General features: G+C 36.9%; 1 protein-coding gene across 1 annotated transcript in view; it reads right to left on the bottom strand.

The window, feature by feature from the left end:
* Positions 1-2,347: 2,347 nt before the first annotated feature.
* The window catches only part of CACUL1 (CDK2 associated cullin domain 1), a 43,390-nt gene continuing 25,510 nt past the window's right edge, over positions 2,348-20,227 (bottom strand). The window contains exons 5-10 of the mRNA XM_015819471.2: positions 15,810-15,912; positions 10,557-10,646; positions 9,982-10,120; positions 7,751-7,794; positions 6,078-6,244; positions 2,348-3,481 (exon numbers count right to left, since the gene is read on the bottom strand). Coding sequence (XP_015674957.2) covers positions 6,204-6,244; positions 7,751-7,794; positions 9,982-10,120; positions 10,557-10,646; positions 15,810-15,912 — 417 coding nt within the window. The 3' untranslated portion in view covers positions 2,348-3,481; positions 6,078-6,203. The remainder of the gene's footprint in view (positions 3,482-6,077; positions 6,245-7,750; positions 7,795-9,981; positions 10,121-10,556; positions 10,647-15,809; positions 15,913-20,227) is intronic.

Genomic DNA, 20,227 nt, shown 5'->3' with positions numbered 1-20,227 from the left:
GGCCTGGGCAGGAGTGGGACAGATCTGAGGGTCTCTGGCAGAAGGGGGTGGGACTGAGGCAAGCGCCAAGGCATGGTCCATTTCTTCATTCCTCACAAAGGGTGACACCTCCCCAGCATGCACCCAGGGGGCGGGGCCGACACAGCAGAGGCTGGTTCCTCGCTGTTTCCAGACAGCCTTGTGGAGCTAAGACTGAATGCGTTTCAGCATAGATGGCCACCACAAAATTGTACATTGGCTCCCAGCCGGCCTGGGCCAGGGCCAAGGCAGCAGGGGCCGTTCCCTCACTGTTTCCAGGATGGCTTCGTGGGCCACATGAAACCACATCGCGGACCGCATCCACCCCCCGGGCCTTGAGTTTGACATGTCTGCATTATAGAAACCATTTTGTGAATGGGCAGCCAGGATAACATAGACTTTTTCAAAAGTACAAGTGTGTTGGCCCACCAAATATATTTGCTTTCAGCAAAACAAATTACTATTTAGAATTTTCCCTCTCTTCTAATCTGCACTGATTAATAGTTGAAAAAAAATTAAAATTAATTAAAATTAAAGCTATGTACATATTCTGATACATCTTTAAATGTATAAACAATGCCAAATGACTATTTGAATGGATCTCTCTCATTTGTGGTTACAGGAGCTGTTATAGCTGTAGAAAATAACTGTGTGTGAAAACAGCTTTCTTATTTACTCAAATTTAACAGACAAGGCACAGGTTTGGTGGACTCACCCATGACTGAACTTTTTCAAAGATAAAGATAAAGCAACCATTACATATTTTTTTCAAAAAAGCAATTTTAATGTACAAGTAAACATTATCTTTTCCATCTCAAACTCTTTTTTAAGCAAGGTAACATCTTCAGCAAAAAAAAAAACTTTTTGCTGTTTCATTGTTACCTAATAACACAGGGAGTACACAATGATACCAATTTTAGCCGATTAAAAGTGCATTTCAAGACATTTGTCATCTTTTAAAAATGGAGACAGAGATAATTTACTCATAAAGAAATGAACAACTATAATGTTTTTTGACTCATTTGTTTCTCGTTGCTGTGTTTATCTAGTTTTAGGTATCGTGTGGAGAAAAAGAGTCCACAAACTTTTTCTCCACACGATACTGTATAAGAGCAAAAGGGGGAAAGGGAAAAATCAGTTATAATTATTGGATGTAATTGTTCATGTACCGTACATACATTATAAATTATGTGGAAGAGTTAGTCTCCTACCACTCTCACTGTCAAAGCTTTTACGGTGATCAACAACTTAAATCATGGCACCATTTTTCTATAGTTAATGCATTTTCCTTCTATGTGAATAGTTTTCCTTCTTTCTTAAACAAGCAGCTCCAAATTTCTTCTTAGAATTACTAAGGATTGGAAACTGCCAAGAAATGGATTAGAATTGGAAACTATCAATAAATTCCATGGCTGTAAATCATTCTATAAATATCCTGTAAAATATCTTAGGAGAAAGCAGTAACAACCATTTCTGCTTTGCTGCCAAGAAGAATAAATATATGTAAATGTAGTCACCAGAAATTGAATTCAGCTCAGGGAAATCTTTACCTATAATCATGGTATAAGCTGCATCATGGATGTATTCCACAATCCTCACATTTCTAGCAAGTAATTCTTTTTGAAAAGATTGGTATCACCAGCATATTCATGTTCTTCAGAGAGCACAAATAAAGCAGATAACCCTTTCTTTCAAGAAAGAACAGAGAACAGTCTTTTTCAGAAAATGGTATTACTATGAGGATTTATAAACAAGTAGTTTAAAAACAAAAAGCTCCTTGCAATAATTTCTGTGCCAAACCAATAGAAGAACAGCAAACACCTACAACTTGCAGAATTGTGGGGTTCCTTCAGAAAATGGGGGTACATAAAAACAAATCATGAGCAGAGAATTGAGTGAACCGTAAAACTCTTTTCACTGATCTAGACATGAATATGGCTGTGTCCACGTCCTCTGCTGTCAGCTAATATTGTGTCTGGCAGACATAAGAGGACTTAAGAGACACTCAGGAGCAAAGCTATTCTCACTACTCTCTTTATACTCAAAAGCCAGTGCAGTAGATGGCTGAATATTCCCATTTTACGTAGTATAGATTGATTCTGAGAATCTGCTCATATCAATGAGCTGAGTATCAACAGTTTCAATAAGCTAGCTTTCCCATCAACTATTTTTCACCGTAATTTTTATTAAAAGAAAAATGTACACACGCTTAAAAAAAACTATAGAAAAGTAAAAGAACAAAGGAAATATAAAAGACTCAAGAAAAATAAAAAATTGAAATGTAACAAAAGAGAAAGAAGTATCTAAAGAAGCAATTTACAATCTTCTTTGCAGCAGTTACAGACAGTAACTTCACTCTCCACCCTCCCAAATTACATATTATGGTTCCCCTCTTCCCATAAAACCCCCTTTTTAAACTTTCCCATCAACCACAGGCTTTACACATTCCACATTCTGAAGAAAACATGAGACTGAAAAACTGAGGGTAAAAGAAGCATTGTCTTATGTCACTATGATCTCTCTAAGTCAAGAATGGCAAGTGGATACAAATTAAAAATGGCAAATTCAGAATCAAAACATTTGTCTAAAAATATTTTAATATAACAAGTTTCCCAAGAAACAAATATGACATATGACACTCAATGCATAAACGCTTGCCATGTTAAGTCTTATATGGAAAACAGTCACAAAAAATGGCAAATAATTTGATTTACAGGAGCACCACAGCCAAGACCATGCTGCTTTTATTGAAGGCATGGCTTTAGAGGGCCACTCATTAAGTCAACATATATTGAAGAAAAATGTTTACAGAGTAACTTAAGTTTTCTTGTGTTCTTTCATACACGCTTACAAAGATATATCCCTTGGAGGATAGAAAAACAAATTATTTCAGCATTAGATGCCAAAACATACAGAAATCTTAATACTAATTTATTTACAACATAATATATTTTTCTTTCTTTTCTTTTCTTTTACATATATATAAAAAAACAGGCTTCCTCTTCAGGCAAGATGCTACATAGAGCTAAAATATGTAAAACCATGTTTAGAATATTGACCGAAGCAATATTCTTGAGAAGAAGAGTGCCACAAATAAAACCTTATCTGGAAACAAAAGCTGAATGTTCTGAATATTATTTACAAACCATAAACTAGTAGAGCAGCCTTCCTCTACTTTGGCATCCTCCAGATATGTGGACTTCAATACCCAGAATTTTCAGTAATGACTATACTGGCTGGGAAATTCTTGAACTTGAAGCCTGCAAAACTGTAAACCCAAGTAGTCAGGAAAGACTGTCGTAAAAGATAAAACCAGTGCATCAAATTCACATCCATTGGACATCCTCTTTTCATTCTCACTGTATTCTGTAAAGTTAATGCTGGAAATTATAGGGGTCAAACTGGAATCAGGAACAGAACCAGAGACCAGCCGAAGATGAAATATCCCGGTACGTAATTTCGTCTATAGTTATGGAAAGAGAAATAAATGTTGTGAAACAACCATACTTATACACGTCCTTCATGACTGGGCACTTCTTAAGGATAAATTCAATAGGGAATAAAAGTGGAGGGTTTAACAGGCAATTACTGCCATGACCCTAGATATAAATTTGTCCAAACTTTTAATCTGTAACTCTTGAACAACAGCAAAAATCTTTCACATTGCCTTTTTTAGTTTTCTTAAGATTTGTTCAAACTTCCTACTTAAAAAAAAAAAAAGACAACGTTGTTGGGTTTGAATGCCTAGCATTGGTTATTATCGATTATTATTATACTGTAGCCTCCTACATAAGTTTCAGAATTCCTGCACTACCCAAAAATAATATAATCTAAAAGCAATTTTGTAGAGGCACAGTGCAGTAGTGATGGATCCTCATTAACTAGTGTGAACAACTCTTCTAAATAAGGGATAGGATGATTTGGCGCTTGGGTTATATTACCCTTCTCCTGCTTGATATTCTCCAGTTATGTTGGACTAAAGTATTGAGAATTCCCAGCTAATGTAGCCAGTAACACAATTCACCTGAAGGTCAGCAGGTTGGGGAACAGTGGCTTATACTAACTTTATGGAAACACAATTATAATTAAGTGTATGGCCTACTTTTTTGACTTAATTGAAATTGAAACCAAGAGTTTCTCTCACAAACTTTCTCCTGAAATTCTATTTACATATTCTTCAGATCATCTTGTTTATAACAAAGTGTTTGAAAATCTGAAGGATTCTGTAATTTCTGACTAGTTCCATCAATGCAAGAACATTTAAATTAATTTGGTAAATTGGAGAGGTTTACATTTACATATCAAAAGAAAAGAAGGACTGTCTATGTAAACTTAGAAATAGTTGTTTTCTAGATATATTTTCTTTAAAGGAATGCCTTATTTTCAACAAATTAAGGAGTAAAACTTTGATTAAATCAAAATATATATTTCTTTTTGATTCATTTAACATTCTCTTCTCCAAACTGCATACTTTTTAAAAAGTATATTTGTTCTTTCATATGATACTTTTACATTACAGAAAGACTTATCCTGGAATCTTACCAAATGAAAGGCTAGAATTGTTCTTTGTGGATCAGACAAGCTAAGATAAGCCACTGCTCATGCTGGAAAGTCATGTATCACATTATCTTTTTCATGAATGCGGTAAACTTCCATCTCTTGTTCATCAAAATGTACAATGTTCCACATTAAAGACTTACTCCAACTGGGGTTTCCCCAGCACTAATACTTCAGCAGAGCCTGATTTCATTACCTCACTGTGGCAAACTCATCCTTATTTCCCTTTTATTCCGAAGATAAGTCTAATTATGGTATATAAAATTACATTTTGTGGAGGAGCTGGAGAACCACCTCCCTTTTATGTGTGTGCTGCTTCATCACAGAGAGCCAAGGAACAAATACATAAACAAGCCCCCCAGCATCTTGTGATTAGCCTTTAGTTCAAGACCAAAGACAGAAAGCAGGGATCCAGAGTTATCCCTTCTGAGGTACATATTGCCATTATACCCATAATGCAGTGCAAAGTGCTGCTGCAGATTAAAATTTTATGTTCAAGCTTTAACAGTTGAAATTAAAAAAGAGTATGTACAAATCAAACATGCAGTTCTCTCCAGTTGCCTTCTGAAATGGTACAAGCCACACGTGTAACATTGATTTCAAGTAGCTTGTTATTCAGAGGTAAGCACCATTTCAGTCATATTTGAAAATCTATTATACCACCCCAATATCATTCAGAGAACTGATTGATTAAAATCAGTACCAACATTTCTCTGTATTGCCACTAGGCAGCACAGAGGGTATGAGCATACAACCTGGTTCGCAATCTCTTGCTTAAACCTTCATCCATTATATACTAGCATTTCAATTCTGACTAGAAATCACATGTTGAAAAGCATTTGTTCTAATTCTTTACAATCATTACCAAAGCCAACAACATAATACAATAAACATTTGATTTGCCAACAGTGTGGAAGGGACTGGGTTAAAACACAGCTTAATGTTTATTTTCCTAAATGTAATCAAAGAAGGTAAGAAAAATCTGGCAACTTTGCACCATGTTTAATCAAATCACAGTTTTAAGAAACATTTTGTGGCCTGTACTACTGAGGGGCTAAGCAGATGAATTGTCTGGAATGTGAAGAGTCAGTCCTATGACTGGCCTTCAGAGACAAACCATTTTTTTTCCAGATGGAAATACTGTTAAATGATCACAATTTACCGAGCAAACATTCTGAATAAAATCTAACGGGCAACAGATTTCTAACAGCAATATTCACATATCGGAAAGTGCAAAAAAAAAAAAAATAATCAAAACCCCCAAACAAAACAAAAACACCACTCTAAATCTTCTCAGAGGAAGTTGCTATTTTTGATAATCAACTTTTAGCATTTAGTGATCTTTTAGAAACCAAGCCTCAAAAAGAATACAGTCCTCACAAGAAATCATCTAGGAAAAAAAATACCCTCACCCCTTTTCAAGATTGATCACATTGTTCCGAGCTAGCCCAAATAGCAGCAAACAGACATTTTATTACATGGCAAGAAATAAGTCCAAACACCTTCTTCTAGGTATAGTTGCATCAGAGAACCTGAGTATCAGAACAACCTGGCTGAGTCTCAGGCTACCCTCCCTTCCAATGCCGTTCCAGAGTCCACTCCAATTGGTCAGCTTTCTAGCACAGTTCCTATCTGCACCCTCTTGAGCTTGCACACGATGCTGAACCATCTGAAAAAGTCAAGAAAAAAGAATGAAAACATCACTTGCGTTAAATCCCTCTCACTGTTATTCACAGTTCTTAAAAACTGCCCCTCCCCTTCATTTTTACTAAGCCTACAGTCTTCGACTTACAATAGTTCATTTAGTGCAGTGGTTCTCAACCTTTTTAATGCCGCGACCCCAACCGGTCGTAAGTCGAGGACTACCCAACCGGTCGTAAGTCGAGGACTTTCCCTGCCCGGGAGCGCCACGCATGCGTGGTTCCGCCCCCTGCTCCGGCTGAGGCGTAGCTGGCAAGCGGCAGAGACGGAACAGGCCGACCACCAGCTGGCCCAGCCCAAGGCACCCGCCGGAAAAGGGGAAAAAATGGCGGACAAAAAAAATGGCGGACAGCCTTGCTTGGCGACCCCCGTGAAATGGTTGATCGACCCCAAATGGGGTCCCGACCCACAGGTTGAGAACCACTGATTTAATGACTGTTACAATGGCACTGAAAAAAAGTGACTTATGATCGTTTTTCATAATTATGACCTTTGCAGCATCCCCATAATCATGTGATCAAGCTTCAGATGATTGGCAACCAACACATATTTATGACAGTTGCAGGGTCCCGGGGTCATGTGATCCCCTTTTGTGACCTGCTGACAAGCAAAGTAAAGGTGGAAACCAGATTCTCTTAACACTCGGTTTACTAACTTATCAACTGCAGTGATTCACTTAACAACTGAAAGGTCGTAAGATGGGGCAAAACTCACTTAACAAATATCTCACCTAACAACAGAAATTTTGCGCTCCATTGTGGTCGTAAGTCAAGGACTGCCTGTACCAGTGGCCCAAGAAACAGAACCTCAGAAGTGGTATATAATTATCCAGTGTACCACAAATCTCTTGCCAGATAGCCACAACGCTGGGCTGAATTTGTAAGGAAGCTAAGCATGGCTGGTTCAGATTTGGGTACGGAGAACCACCAAAGACCTCCTGTGCTATAAGTTAGATTGAAAAGGGAAGGCACTGGCAAATCATTTTTGTATTTTTGTCAAAAACCAACACCAAAACCCAAGGACCCCACCCTACATAAAAGGGTCCAGAAAGTACCAAGAAGTTCAATTCAAATTAAAGGAAAATTTACAGTGAGCATCCACACTGCAACAGATATCAGAACAGTTTGATGTATCAGAGGGAACTTTGACCCTGCCACTAATAGACCACCCATTCATTATTGTTGCATTTCAGATATATGTGATCTTCATAACGAGAATTTTTAGTCATTGAATAGTAAACATATTGAGAATACATGGAATAGGTTTTTAATTCTTTCAATAATATACTATCATGTGCTTAGACAACACAGTTTTTCAAACTGTATTCTGTGCATCTGTAGGGACCTTGAGGGGCTTCCTTAAAAAGTGTTGGGGGGACTTTGAAGAAATCTGAACATTCTCTCTGTGAAAAAGGTTCACATGTATTACTATATAATATCCATTATTAACGAGACTAGCAGTTTAAGTTACTTACTATACGTTAATTCTTCCCCAGCTCGCTTACGTGATTGGTCACCTCTAAAAAAAAGGAAGCCAGACAATTTTTTTTCACTGTTCTTATTTATTTGTTTCATTCAATTTTGCCCTACCTTTTAAATATCTAGGTCATTCAAGATGAATAACAAGCAACATAAAAATAAGAAATAATATTTAAACCCAGAAAAAAGCAGCCAAAATGCTGCTCAGTTCAAATAATCAGTTCTTGCTGAAGTGGAAATAAAATAACAATGCCTAAGGAAGCGCGTGTGTGCAATAGTTTAGCAGTAATATAGAAGAAAACCCACTACTATGTGCCCCAAAGACCCCAAAACTAGAGCTTTTCTTGAGAGGATTTCTCTTGCCAAAACTAATGCCAGGTTTAGAAACATAGCCCTTTAGGATTTTAAAGTTTAAAAAGACTATATGAATTATGGTTAGAAAGCAAATGATAACTAATGTAGATATTTTAACATATGCATAATATGAACCTATTATCATGTGCTAAATAACAGTCTACTTGCCATTTCCAATACCCTAATAAACAGAACATGTCAGCCTAGACTTCAAAATTAACCCAATCAAGTCTTTGTTTTTAACAATGTCCATAGATAATGCAGACATTTTAAATAAATGCAGCTAAAGTCAGAGAATCCTGCTGAAGTGCAAGTCTTTTCCTTAATATTTAGGCCTGATAGTGAGTGACAAATTGATAATTTGAGTGACAAATTATATTTTATTTATAAGAGACAATAGCTGAAGTAAGAAACCACAAGTGAACGTCTTCGTATAGCTGTAACAACCGGATAACCCATGCCCTGTTGGGTAACCATTTCAGAGATATTTCCTTACCCTAAACCAGGGGTATCAAATAGCAAAACCGCACCCACCCCATTGCCGTCAATGGCAAAAAAGTCGCGATATGTCATGACACGTCACGTGACATTGCGAGTTTGACACCCCTGCCCTAAACAGAGAAACAGAATGATCATGGGCAGGAGAAAAGCAGCATGAACAGGAGCAATTTCCAACTTCTTGCCGGCTTCCCCATTGAGTGTCTACAGGAATCTTACAAGGAGCATAAGAAATCTCCCCTCCCTTTGTTTTCCTTTCCCTTCCCTTCCCCTTTCCAGCAATCAGGGAAATTGCTGCTGCTGGGTTAGGTATGGAACAAAGGATTGTGAGACTGGCTGGGAAACTGTCACGGAATGTTGAAAATGAATCCACATGACTGCAGCAGCAGCTCAGCAGTGCAGCAGTAGCATTGAAGCAGCAACAACCTCCCCAAAGTTCATTCTGTTGGGATTCATGGGTCCTGGATTTTGGACATCTTTTGTAAGTTAGTTCATCTGAAGAACCTTGGTGTGAAAATTGTTGCTCTATGATGCACCATTTTACCCACATAAAGGTCATGATGAGAGTTTTAGTAGTATATAGATTTGTAGCATAAGAAGCTATAACATAATTTATTCATTTCATATACTATCAGTGCAGTCTAGCTTTCTTACGTGAACTGTTCTACAGAAGAAAAAGTTTAAGCATATAGTCTTTGCAGTTGCTATTAGGTGGGGGTGTGGAAGCAGGTATGTTAAATGCACACATCTGAATGTAATTGAATACATCTTTTTACTAGCAAACAAGAGCATTCACTACAGTATTACTGAAGGTCTGGAAGGGATTCAAGTACACAATTTAAGGAAGATTATGGATGCCTTATAACACCCTTCAGTATTTCAACTGAGTGCATTGAGACTACTTCTACTGCCTCTTTCTTTCCCCAACTTCTGAGCATTCAGAGTTGGAAAGAAGAAATACACATGACACCATGCTTTTGTGTACAGCTAGACCTTTCAAGGAGAACGGATGATGTGGACCTGCATTTTCTACACTAGGTGTCCTCCTTCCACAAAAGTTAATTCATTGAATTTTTAAAGGTTTATCAAGAAGCAGACCCAAAGTACCACTGAAAAATGTTTTACCTAAGTGACATTTTCTAAGGCCTTCAAATGGTATGTTACGCTAGTTTATTTATTTATTGAATTTATACAGTCACCCATCTTACTTGTATGTAACTTTGGGCAGAGAACATAATTAAAATAAAAGTTAAACGTTCAATACAATATAGCCATTAAAATAGTTAAAAGCAACTAAAAACCATGTGATACCCAAATTTATCTGCACAATTTACAGATCACCAAATAAAGATGTTGGAAAAGTTGGCCTTATTACCTGGAAAATCCCTCTTGAATAAGTTCTTGTTGAAGTTTCTGGTCCTGAGAAGCATATTCCTCAAGCTCAGATTCTACAGCAGGAGGAAGGATGTTTGGAATAAATTTAGAAAATAAAGCTGGTGCCATCTGAACCCATTCTGTGTAGAAATGGAAAACAATAGCTAATGAGAAAAAAAAATTACTTAAGGGATTTAACAGGAGTTAAGTTCAAATTCTTTCTTATGACACAATTTTAAACAGAAAAATCAAATCTAAGGTGCTGTGTACTAAATGAGAATGCTTTTAAAAATCATCTTTAATAAAGGTTTTAGATTACTCAATCTGTCTTTTTGAGAACAAGACAACAGTTGTATGGCCAAATTGATGGAACAAATATATCAAATACATTATAAATATCACAAATTGCTCCAGAATTTATTAATACTTGTATGGTGAAGTATCTTATCTTGATATGGTTCTAATGTAGGATTTGTTTCTTATATGTGTATCTGATCTCTTCAAGGAATTTATTACATATAGCTTTTGACAAGATCATTTGATAAAAATGAACAAGTACTCAAAAAGATAATTTACCTGGCCTAAGCATGTATAATCCTTTGACAATGTTTGCCATTGTGGAAGGGTTTATCCAAAAAGGTGTGGACTGAGCTTCTAGAAGTAAAGCTGAAAGGAGAAAATACACTCAATTGCAAATTAATTTTACTTCAGATATTGATTTTTGTAACACAAATGTATGCAATGCACTGTTATTCCAGTCTACCAGTTGAATCTATTCTACTTAAATCTTAAAGGAGGAGTTTTTATCAGAAATTAAAGCACTGGGGAAAGCAAGTTTTTAAAATGGCAAGAAAAATCCAGAAAGATTTCATGCAAAAGTCAAATCATGTGCAAGTTATTCCTTTTCTTTTCAATTGTTTTTAATATGAATGCAGAATTCATGTCTCCTGATGACATCTTAATAATTATATATGCAAACCAATTAAAAAGTTTAAATCACTTTTTTCATTTTCGATTTAAGTATAGATAGCTCTCTACTTATGACCGGTCATTTTAACAACTGTCCCAAAATTTAATGGCCTAGGAAAGAGTGCTTAATGGCCTGCTAAGCACTTCTAGCCATCATTAATGTCCACACTCTATGTCATCTGACACATTTCATCTACTTGCCAAGTGTCCCACAAGCATGTGATTGCCATTTGCAATCTTCTCAGCCTGCTTACCCAGAAAGTCAAGAGGGAAGTTAGCAAGAAAGGTTGCAAATATAGGAGAAATGAAATCTTGAAGATTTCAGCTCCACTCCTACAGCCCTACAAGCGATTTCCCTTCTGTGCATTGAGGGGAGCTGAAATCCTTTGGTGAGCTACAGGAATGTTTGAGACTGATAGGGTAAAATTCTTCGGTAGGCAGCTCTTTTGCACCATTGCATAATGGCTTGGGAGATAGCATAACAACTGCAACTGGAAGTCCCGGGATTGTGCTTGTTGAGCAAAAGAGTCATGTAGGCATCTCACTTAATGAGTGCTTTGCTTAACAGTTGAGATTCTAGTCCTATGGTTGTTAAGTGAGGACTATCTATAAATAGGATGAGAAAACTCAGCAAGGAATTTCCTCTTTATAATTTTCCTTTTGTCAGACCCTAAGACAGACATGTCAAACTCACAACGTCACGTGATGTTGCGCGACGTATCGGAGCTTTTTCGCCATTGCCGGCAATGGGGTGGGCGCAGCTCCGGTATGATGAAACTGGCCCGCGGGCCGGCAGTTTGACACCCCTGCCCTAAGACAATCTTTTTAGCATAATTGTATTTTCATGCAACTGAGCAGCTAAAATCAAATTTATGATAAAAATAATCCTCTAGGCATTTTATCAAATATCAAACAGCAACTGTAGTTCATTTTCTTCTCTATCCATGAGAGAATTTATTTGTTAAGTGATTAAATATGAGCAAACTAATCTCTGTAAAAGTGGATTCCATTACATGAGTATAAACTTTCTTTTTTCTTTTTCCTCCTAGCATTTTTCCCACAAGTGAATGGTCTGCTTTTTTTTAATCAACCAAGTGCTGATCCATTGGTTGCAACAGAATTAACCTATTGACTTGATACTCAAGCCTGATGTCATAACTAAGAAAGAGTTATTGGTTCATGATCACCCAATCAGGTTTCATGTCTAAGGTGGGACCGGAACTCAATTTCCTGATTTCTAGCCTGGTGCTTAACCACTAGACTAAAATGGCTCTCTACTATGTGAGGATAACCTGATGTGATAAAATCAGTTATATTTCTTATAAATAAGTTGTTAAATAGACATCTCATTTACAGGTGCTCCAAAGGAGAAAATCCATGAAGAAAAGGCTGCATATATTTCTCGTATACATTTCTCTCTGAATTTTTATTTATATTATGCATCTTATTTCAACAGAGATATTTGGTTTTATACATATTATAAGTCAACAACTTAATAGATAATGATAAAAATTTTAAGAAGCATTAACACTTCAGTTTGAAAACCCAAATGTTAAAAAGTAAATTGAAACTGAAATTCTGCTTCAGCCCCTACTATCAGTTGCTTGTAAAGAGATATGATGGTAGAGTCAGTAGCAGCTAATGCTGGCCTACCGATATTTTTCAGAATAAAAATTATATGAACCATAAATTATTTGCTAGTAGTTTCATATATTAAAAGTGCTTCATTTCCCCCAAAGTTATTTTAAATATACCAAATAATTATTTTGTCAGTTTGAAGTCAGTTGGCTAAATATATTAAAAAAATCAACCAAGTATATTAAACTCACACCAGAAGAATGATTTCACTGTATTTTTTAAAATGTGCATGACAAACAAAGGAAGAACTGTTGAAGGTCAGCTGAGAATACAAAACAACAATTCATAGATTCTCAGCTTTCCGCAATCCTTTGCTTTTATCCTTTACAAGCGTGCGTAGGCAACAATGAAGTGGATGCTTAAAAAGTCATTTCAATAGCTTCACCTTTAAGACTCCAGGAATAAAGACAAGAGACTCTTAACATACAATATGAAGTTCTATTGAACTATTGTGACTAATAAATTCATGCATTAGATAAATTCCCAGTTACTACGATGTGGGCAGGTACAAACAAAACATCTTGCAATGATAAATTTCACAACTTAAGAATTTGTTAACTAAGCGATTAAGGCTTCTTACTCTAAGAGAAATAAAAATTAGAAGTTCAATTAAACCACAAAAAGTTAAAGTTAAATTATAGCCTCCACCAACACTGGCAGGGCAAGCTTCTGTATATAATCTAGCACTGATTATGCTACCTAGTATGTAATGAAACTCTACAAGCAAGCACCCACTTTAGAAAGCATCAAGGACGCTATAAGAAAAGTACTGTAATCCTGACTTCTTTAAATAATTCTTTTCTTTTACCATTACTCAGAACAAGTGGCACAGAACAAGATAATAAAGATTGTGTCAGGAATTTAAACTGCCCCTTGTGCCTCAGTTTATTTCTTAAAATGAGTATGTTTACAAAAAAAGCCATACCACATTATGTCTTAGTACCATATGCAAATGAGGTATATAATTAAACTAAAATTCTGTTAGCCTTTCTTCATAGAGAAGATTCTATTTCTGTCACTACTATTTTAAATAACTCCATCATAACAAATTGGAGTATATGGAATTGATTTTTCATTTTTAACAACTACCTCCTCACCCTAAATGTTATAAAATTACTGCCAAGTGAGTACTGCTTATGTCATCAGCATGTCTGTAATGTTAAAATAACACTGATAATGATTTAGATAAGTATTACTTATATATAGAAGACGCAGCCATAAACTGTGAAAACAGTAACCTGCTGCTAAAATGGCAATGCAAATAGTTTATTCAGCTGCAAGTTTAAAGTTGGGAGAGCAGTTTAGCATATAGAAAGATTTCCTTTTTTTTAGTAACTGTGTAAAACAATGTTGCTTCCTTGAATATAAATCCACACAATGAACTCTTCTATTTAGCTAGCTTAATAATTAAAATTATCTTCATGTGAATAATGAGAAGGGCTACTATTATACTGCTGCATAATTGGGCTGTGAAAATAACCTTGAAAGACAGGAGGGAGAGCTGCAGTCTAGACCAGGGCTTTTCAACCAGTGGTACGGGTACCACCTGTGGTACATTGGCACCTGGCAGGTGGTACGCGACCATCCTAGAAAAGTGGTAGCGGGGGAAGGAAATGAGCTGAACCGGTGGCAGCACCGCACAAGCCTGAGCGAGAGATGGCTGGAGCTGCAGGGCTGTCAGGGCTCAGTGGAAGCGCCAGGATCAGCGCCAGGCTCCAGCTGGAGCTCGGCGCTGATCCTGGCGCTTCTGCTGAGCCCAGAAGAAGTGCCGATCAGCTGGAATGTTGCAGCATCTCCCGGGTCTTGTGATTTACTTTCAGATGCTTGGCAACTGATTCATATTTATGACAGTCACAATGTCCCAGGGTCATGTGAAGTGACCAAAACCTGCTGCAACCACCCAGCAGACGGGGGGGGGGATAAAAACCAAACATCCCCACCCCACCCCCGCTGCCAATCCTCAACAGAAATGCTCACAACAATGAAAACCTCGGACAGGAGGAAGAGCGCCGCCGGGCGGGCAGGGAGGTGTCTTGCTTGGCTGTGGCTTGGGTACTTTTTTCAGTGCCATTGTAACTTCGAACAGTCACTAAGCGAACTGTTGTAAGTCGAGGACTACCTGTACTTTATCACTTTATCTCTTTTTTTTGGTCATCAAGTTTTTGACACCTTGCTAGGTGACTGGTGGTACTTGGATGTTGCCATATCCTAAAAGTGGTGCAATGGGTGAAAAGGTTGAAAAGCTCTGGTCTAGACAACAGTTTGATGAAAGAAGTCTGAGTCCAAAGCAGGAATGGGGATAGTGTTTCATAAGTGACTCTCCCTAATTCTCTGAAAGGTAAAAGTGGAGGAAGGAGGAAGAAGTTTCAGACTTGCAAGTTTCTGTTATACATTTATGAAAAAAGGTAATATTAATACTCTTGGTTTTGGTTCCTGGTCTGGACTACGTTAAAGGCTTAAAACAATCTTATCGGACTGAAAGCTTTTAAGAAGAAAAACCACCATGAAAATGGAATTTCCACAATGAGGCCCAATTGCAAGATAAACTCATTCAGCAAAGGCTAAGTTTGGCACACGCGTTTTCTTATTTTGTTGCTCTATAGATCTCCTGGTGGAAATGGTGGCAGTCTAATCAATGTCAATATTGATATCTGAAGAAATTGACAGCACTTATAGCAAAAGCAAAGATAATTAAAGACAGCTGGACTGTAATGTAACATACTACCAAAGAAATATATATTACAAGTAGTCCCCGACTTACAACCATTTATTTAGTGACTATTTGAAGTTACAATGGCACTGAAAAAAGTGACTTATGACCGTTTTTCACACTTATGACCATTGCTATATCCTCACAGTCACAGATCAAAATTTGAACGTTTGGCAAATGACATGTATTTATGACTTTTACAGGGTCTCAAGGTCATGTGATCACCTTCTGACAAGCAAAGTCAATGGGGCTAAATTGTGGTCATAAGGCGAGGACTACCTGTATACCCTCTGGCTCAGGAAATTCTTGCGTTTAATTAAACAAGTACTCAATTACATTGCAATTTTCCCCAACAACCAATAGCTATAATTGGCATTTTAATCCTGTTTTGAATTAAATTCTTGACAGGCTATTTAGTGTTAAGATACTTTCCATTTTTATCATTTTCCGACTAATGATTCAGCAATTTATTGCTATATTAAAAAATGAATCATCTCAAACTTTAGACTTACGCATCAGGCTGTAAATGTGCTTTTCTGCAACATGTTCCGTAAACAGTTTTATAAGATCATTTCTTAAATCTCGGTTAAGCTTGGTTTCTATGTAAAATTTATTCTGAGGAAAAAAAATAACATCCTTTTAAATGACAGCAATATAAAAGTACTGTTACAGACTACTTCTGCTTTGCACTTCTCATAATCCAAATCATTTGTTTGTGAACAAAAAACAAATAATACAGTGAGTCTAGTTAGAAAGAAAAAAAGTTAAAAGCAAATTCTAAATTCATTTGATATGCCAGCTTGACCTTTACAATTATGATCTTCATCAATGCTACAGAGGGAATAAAGCTCAAAAATATTGTGATACGAAGTAGTAGGACTGGAAGCCATACACTGAGTGTGGATGCATTCAATACTGAACTTAAAGAGACCCAGTATGTCCATCAAATGCACAGTGTATAAGCATTAAACAGGAAGAAATATAAGTCTTAATGCAGGAACAGAAACATGTTTAAGTAGACCTTAATTGGTAGAACAAATGTATGAGTAAAATGAATGGCCCATCCTATATTATAGAGTAGTGAGGTAAATGAATCCAGCCATTTTCTCTCAATATGAATGTTACACTGGATCCTAACTTCATTATCAACTCTTCAAATCAATTCATCATTGTGTAAAAGACAGAAGCCTGAATAGTCAAGAACCTGAGTAGTATTTATTTATTTATTGTTTATTTATTGTTTATATTTATATCCCGCCCTTCTCCTTGCGGACTCAGGATTGTACTACTACTTTCTGAAGAGACTGACAAATCAGGATTATTTCTTTGGTTGTAGAACCCCTCCTGCTCAAACCTCTTCTTGAAAACCTCCAGTGAAGGAGCACCAACAACTTCTGGAGGCAAGCAGTTCCACTGATTAATTGCTCTTACTGTCAGGAAATGTCTCCTTAATTCTAAGTTGGATCTTTCTTTAATAATCTTCCACCTATTACTTCTTGTCCTGCCCTCAAGTGCTTTGGAGAATAGGTCGACCCCCTCTTCTCTGTGACAGCCCCTCAAGTATTGGAAGGTATCGTACACCCCTTAGTCCTTTTTTTTTTGTTAGACTAATAAGTTCCTGCAACTTCACAAATCTGCTGCTTATCTTTTTTAAAACCTTTATTATCTTCTATTGTATTAAGGTCCTAAGTTTAAAGTTCCCAATAATTTATAACAATTAACATTGTTAGAAATGTTACTTTAAGTGATTGAAGCATATAAGGTAAGCCACACAATTCAGAAGCAACCTTTTCTTTCTACCTATTTTGTTTTTCCTTAGCACAGGAATTGCACATGGTGTGAAGCAATTTTTAATGCCAATCTAAGAACAAGCATAGAAGGCAGTCAGTTCTTTCTCAAGACTTATCTCCTGATGATCTATAGAACTGCTGTTTCTTAATATCATACTTTTCTCCTCTACAAGTGAGCATGCAGCTCAACAGATGTCAAGAGACAAGGAGCACCCCAGCTTCTAAAATGACAATAAATGTTGAACCTTTTCACTACCCTTTGTATCAAGCAGACTGGTGAAGAAGGAAAGCAGACTGGTGAACAAGGAAAAAACCAAATGTGGATGTTTCTAAACATCTAAAGCTATTCAAGGTTGCTATCAAAATTAAGTGCTTTATGATACTTTTTGATCTTTTGTGCTAGTACAGAGAATAACAGAATCATAGTCAAATTTCATGCATTTTTAGAAGTTGTTTTGGGGAATCCCCGAAAAAAAGGAAATTGCTGTAGATTTTTCAAGGGAATGGGCACAATAAATTAGTCTTCTGCCTTTATCAGAAATGCAACTAAATGTGATTTTACACAGCTGCTAAATGTTCCAGGCAGTCTGCTCCATTTCCAGTTCTACCTACGGTAATTTACGTATTATCAAATATTAACATTCTATAGGAAATAAAATTCCTGAGTCAGGACACCCCAGGTTCGAATATGACACATACTGCTGATCTAAGAGCACCAGGATTTTCTAATATTAAAAAATGATAAATATGCTAAGGCCTTCCATGATGGGCCCAGCACTCTTGGGAGTGGTGGGGGGGAGAGAGAGAAGGCCTGCATGCTACTGGATCTAGTTGAGTTCTTCCAGATGTGATGGGACAGGGAGAAGACCAAGCCTTTCAAGAGTGGGAGAGGGGAGAGGGAGGAGACCCCTCTGTGGCTTGGTCTAGCCCAGGGGTAGGCAACCTTGGCTCTTTTATGACTCTTGGACTTCAACTCCCAGAATTCCTGAGTCATAAAAGAGCCAAGGTTGCCTACCCCTGGTCTAGCCAGCTGCTGGGCCTGGACAGGTTGCTGTGTGCTGACTAGCAACCGAACCTCCCTAGGTGATCAGTTAACAAATGCAATCAGGAGAGCGGGCATTGTGGTCAGTGAGTGAGGCAGCCACACGAGTGTCTTGCTTAATACCACAGTGATTTACTACCAAAATTCTGTCCTCTTCTGGATTTCTGGATTAATAAATTTTTAAAATTATGGCATGATTTTGTAAAAGTTACTACAAACATCTTACTTGTGGTCTAACAAAGTTTCAAATATCAAAAGCCCTTGAGAGTCTAGAAAATAATTTGTCTAACAATTTAGAAGCTTCCTTCCCCACCCCCCAGCCCCGCTGGTTTTTTTTTTCAGGGTAAATATGCAATCACCAAATATATTAAATATTTCTAGCCTATTCACTACTAGCTATATGGGCCATTGATTCAAACACTGGGAAGGAAGAAAAAAACTGCACAAGTATAAATGATGCTTGAATGTTCGAGTGATGTTACAAAGATAGAAAGTTAGCAACATTTCAGTGTTATCCTAGCCAATTTCTAAAATCACATTTTAAAATCTCAACATAACACAAAGTTCTTTTAAATCCTTGAATTAATTTTAGAATGTCTTGTTCTATCTGGCAGCATTTCTTTTCATGAAGATAGCCTTTACTGAGTCATCTAAGCTGTGTAGCTTTTATTTCATTAGAAGTATTTTTACCCTACTTTAAAAAAAAAACACCTTTCCTAGCTTTACAGTACTATGCAATGACACAGCATATACAATACAAATTAAGATAATAAGTTGAAAACAGAAAATGAAAACTAGTAAAATTAATGATCAAACATTAATTCTGAACATCAAAGCATTTCTGTTTTGCATTAAAAGGCCAGAAATTAGGGCCAACAGTGTAATACAATTTAACAACATGCAGACATTCCTTTGCTGACCAGAAAACACAGGAAGGGTGATATGGGCACAAATTATTTTCCAGATAACCTAACTCCCAATCAAATACTTTGAATGAACTCAGAAATGCATTAAGTACAGAATTAATGTAGTACATTTCTTTTCTCTGGCCTTCATATCCATCTCAGAATGCTTAAGCTGGATCTAACAAGAATAATTTTATGCACAAAATATGACACAGATTTGCCCATTGGGCTTGAAACAGTTCTACTGCATTCAATAAGTCCCTTCCTGCTAGAAGAATTGGAAAGGAATAGCTAAAGCAACTTATTATTTTTCAGCAGCAGACTGAGAATTGATTTTTACTTGCGCTGGTTCTGCTGCCTTTGCTCAAATCACTAATCCAATTATTTCATCTCAGGCACAAAAAGCCTCTTCTCAGTTGCCATTCATTGCACCTCTGACATTCAGAATGGCCTCTGATAATCTCACTACAACAATCAGGCTTATATCAATGTTATTCATCTTTAAGTATCCACCCTTAAACTGTAGAAGGGCTTTAAAGGTCAGTACTGTCGATTTAATTGGACCTAGAAGGCTATGAACCAACTGTCAAAGCAGCAGCTTATAGGATTTTGAATTAACATCTTTAGAAAAAGTCCCCATATCCTTCAGTAGCATGACAAGTCACTTATCTGATCCTAGATAGGTAATAAATATACTATGTGGAAAAACTAGTAACAAGAACACTGTCCTAAGGAAATTAAACTGTTTTAACAAACATGTAGCAACGCCCAGAACGAGTTGGTCATAAGTTTCTAGACAGATCAATTATTTGTCAACACCACACTTTCATGGTTAGACTGACTTTTATATTGTTCCTCAGTCCGTCAACTATTTAATCTTGGGAATGATTCTCTTCATTAGCTGAAAATGAAAACTAAACTTTTATGGCATCATACTGATGATATTTTATTATAAATGTCACCAATGCCTACAATTTAAGTAAACAAATGGAATCTCTCAGCACATACACCATATGAAGGTGTATGCACCGAGAGGTGGCATGCAGCAGCTACAGACAAAAAATTAGCTAAATTGGCCAATCTGAGAACTTTTTTACAGGGGTGTTTTAACAAATTTTTAGGGGGATCCAGGGTGGGTGGGAGGGGGGGGGAGGTTCCCCTTAGGTCAGGACCAGCCATGTCTGGGGGTTGCG

This window comes from Protobothrops mucrosquamatus, unplaced genomic scaffold (genome assembly GCF_001527695.2).
Source record: "Protobothrops mucrosquamatus isolate PMUCROS unplaced genomic scaffold, P.Mucros_1.0 scaffold930, whole genome shotgun sequence".
In the NCBI taxonomy this organism is placed as follows: Eukaryota; Metazoa; Chordata; class Lepidosauria; order Squamata; family Viperidae; genus Protobothrops; species Protobothrops mucrosquamatus.
Note: the sequence above shows the minus strand (reverse complement) of the source record. Positions and strands in the feature narration are given on the sequence as shown.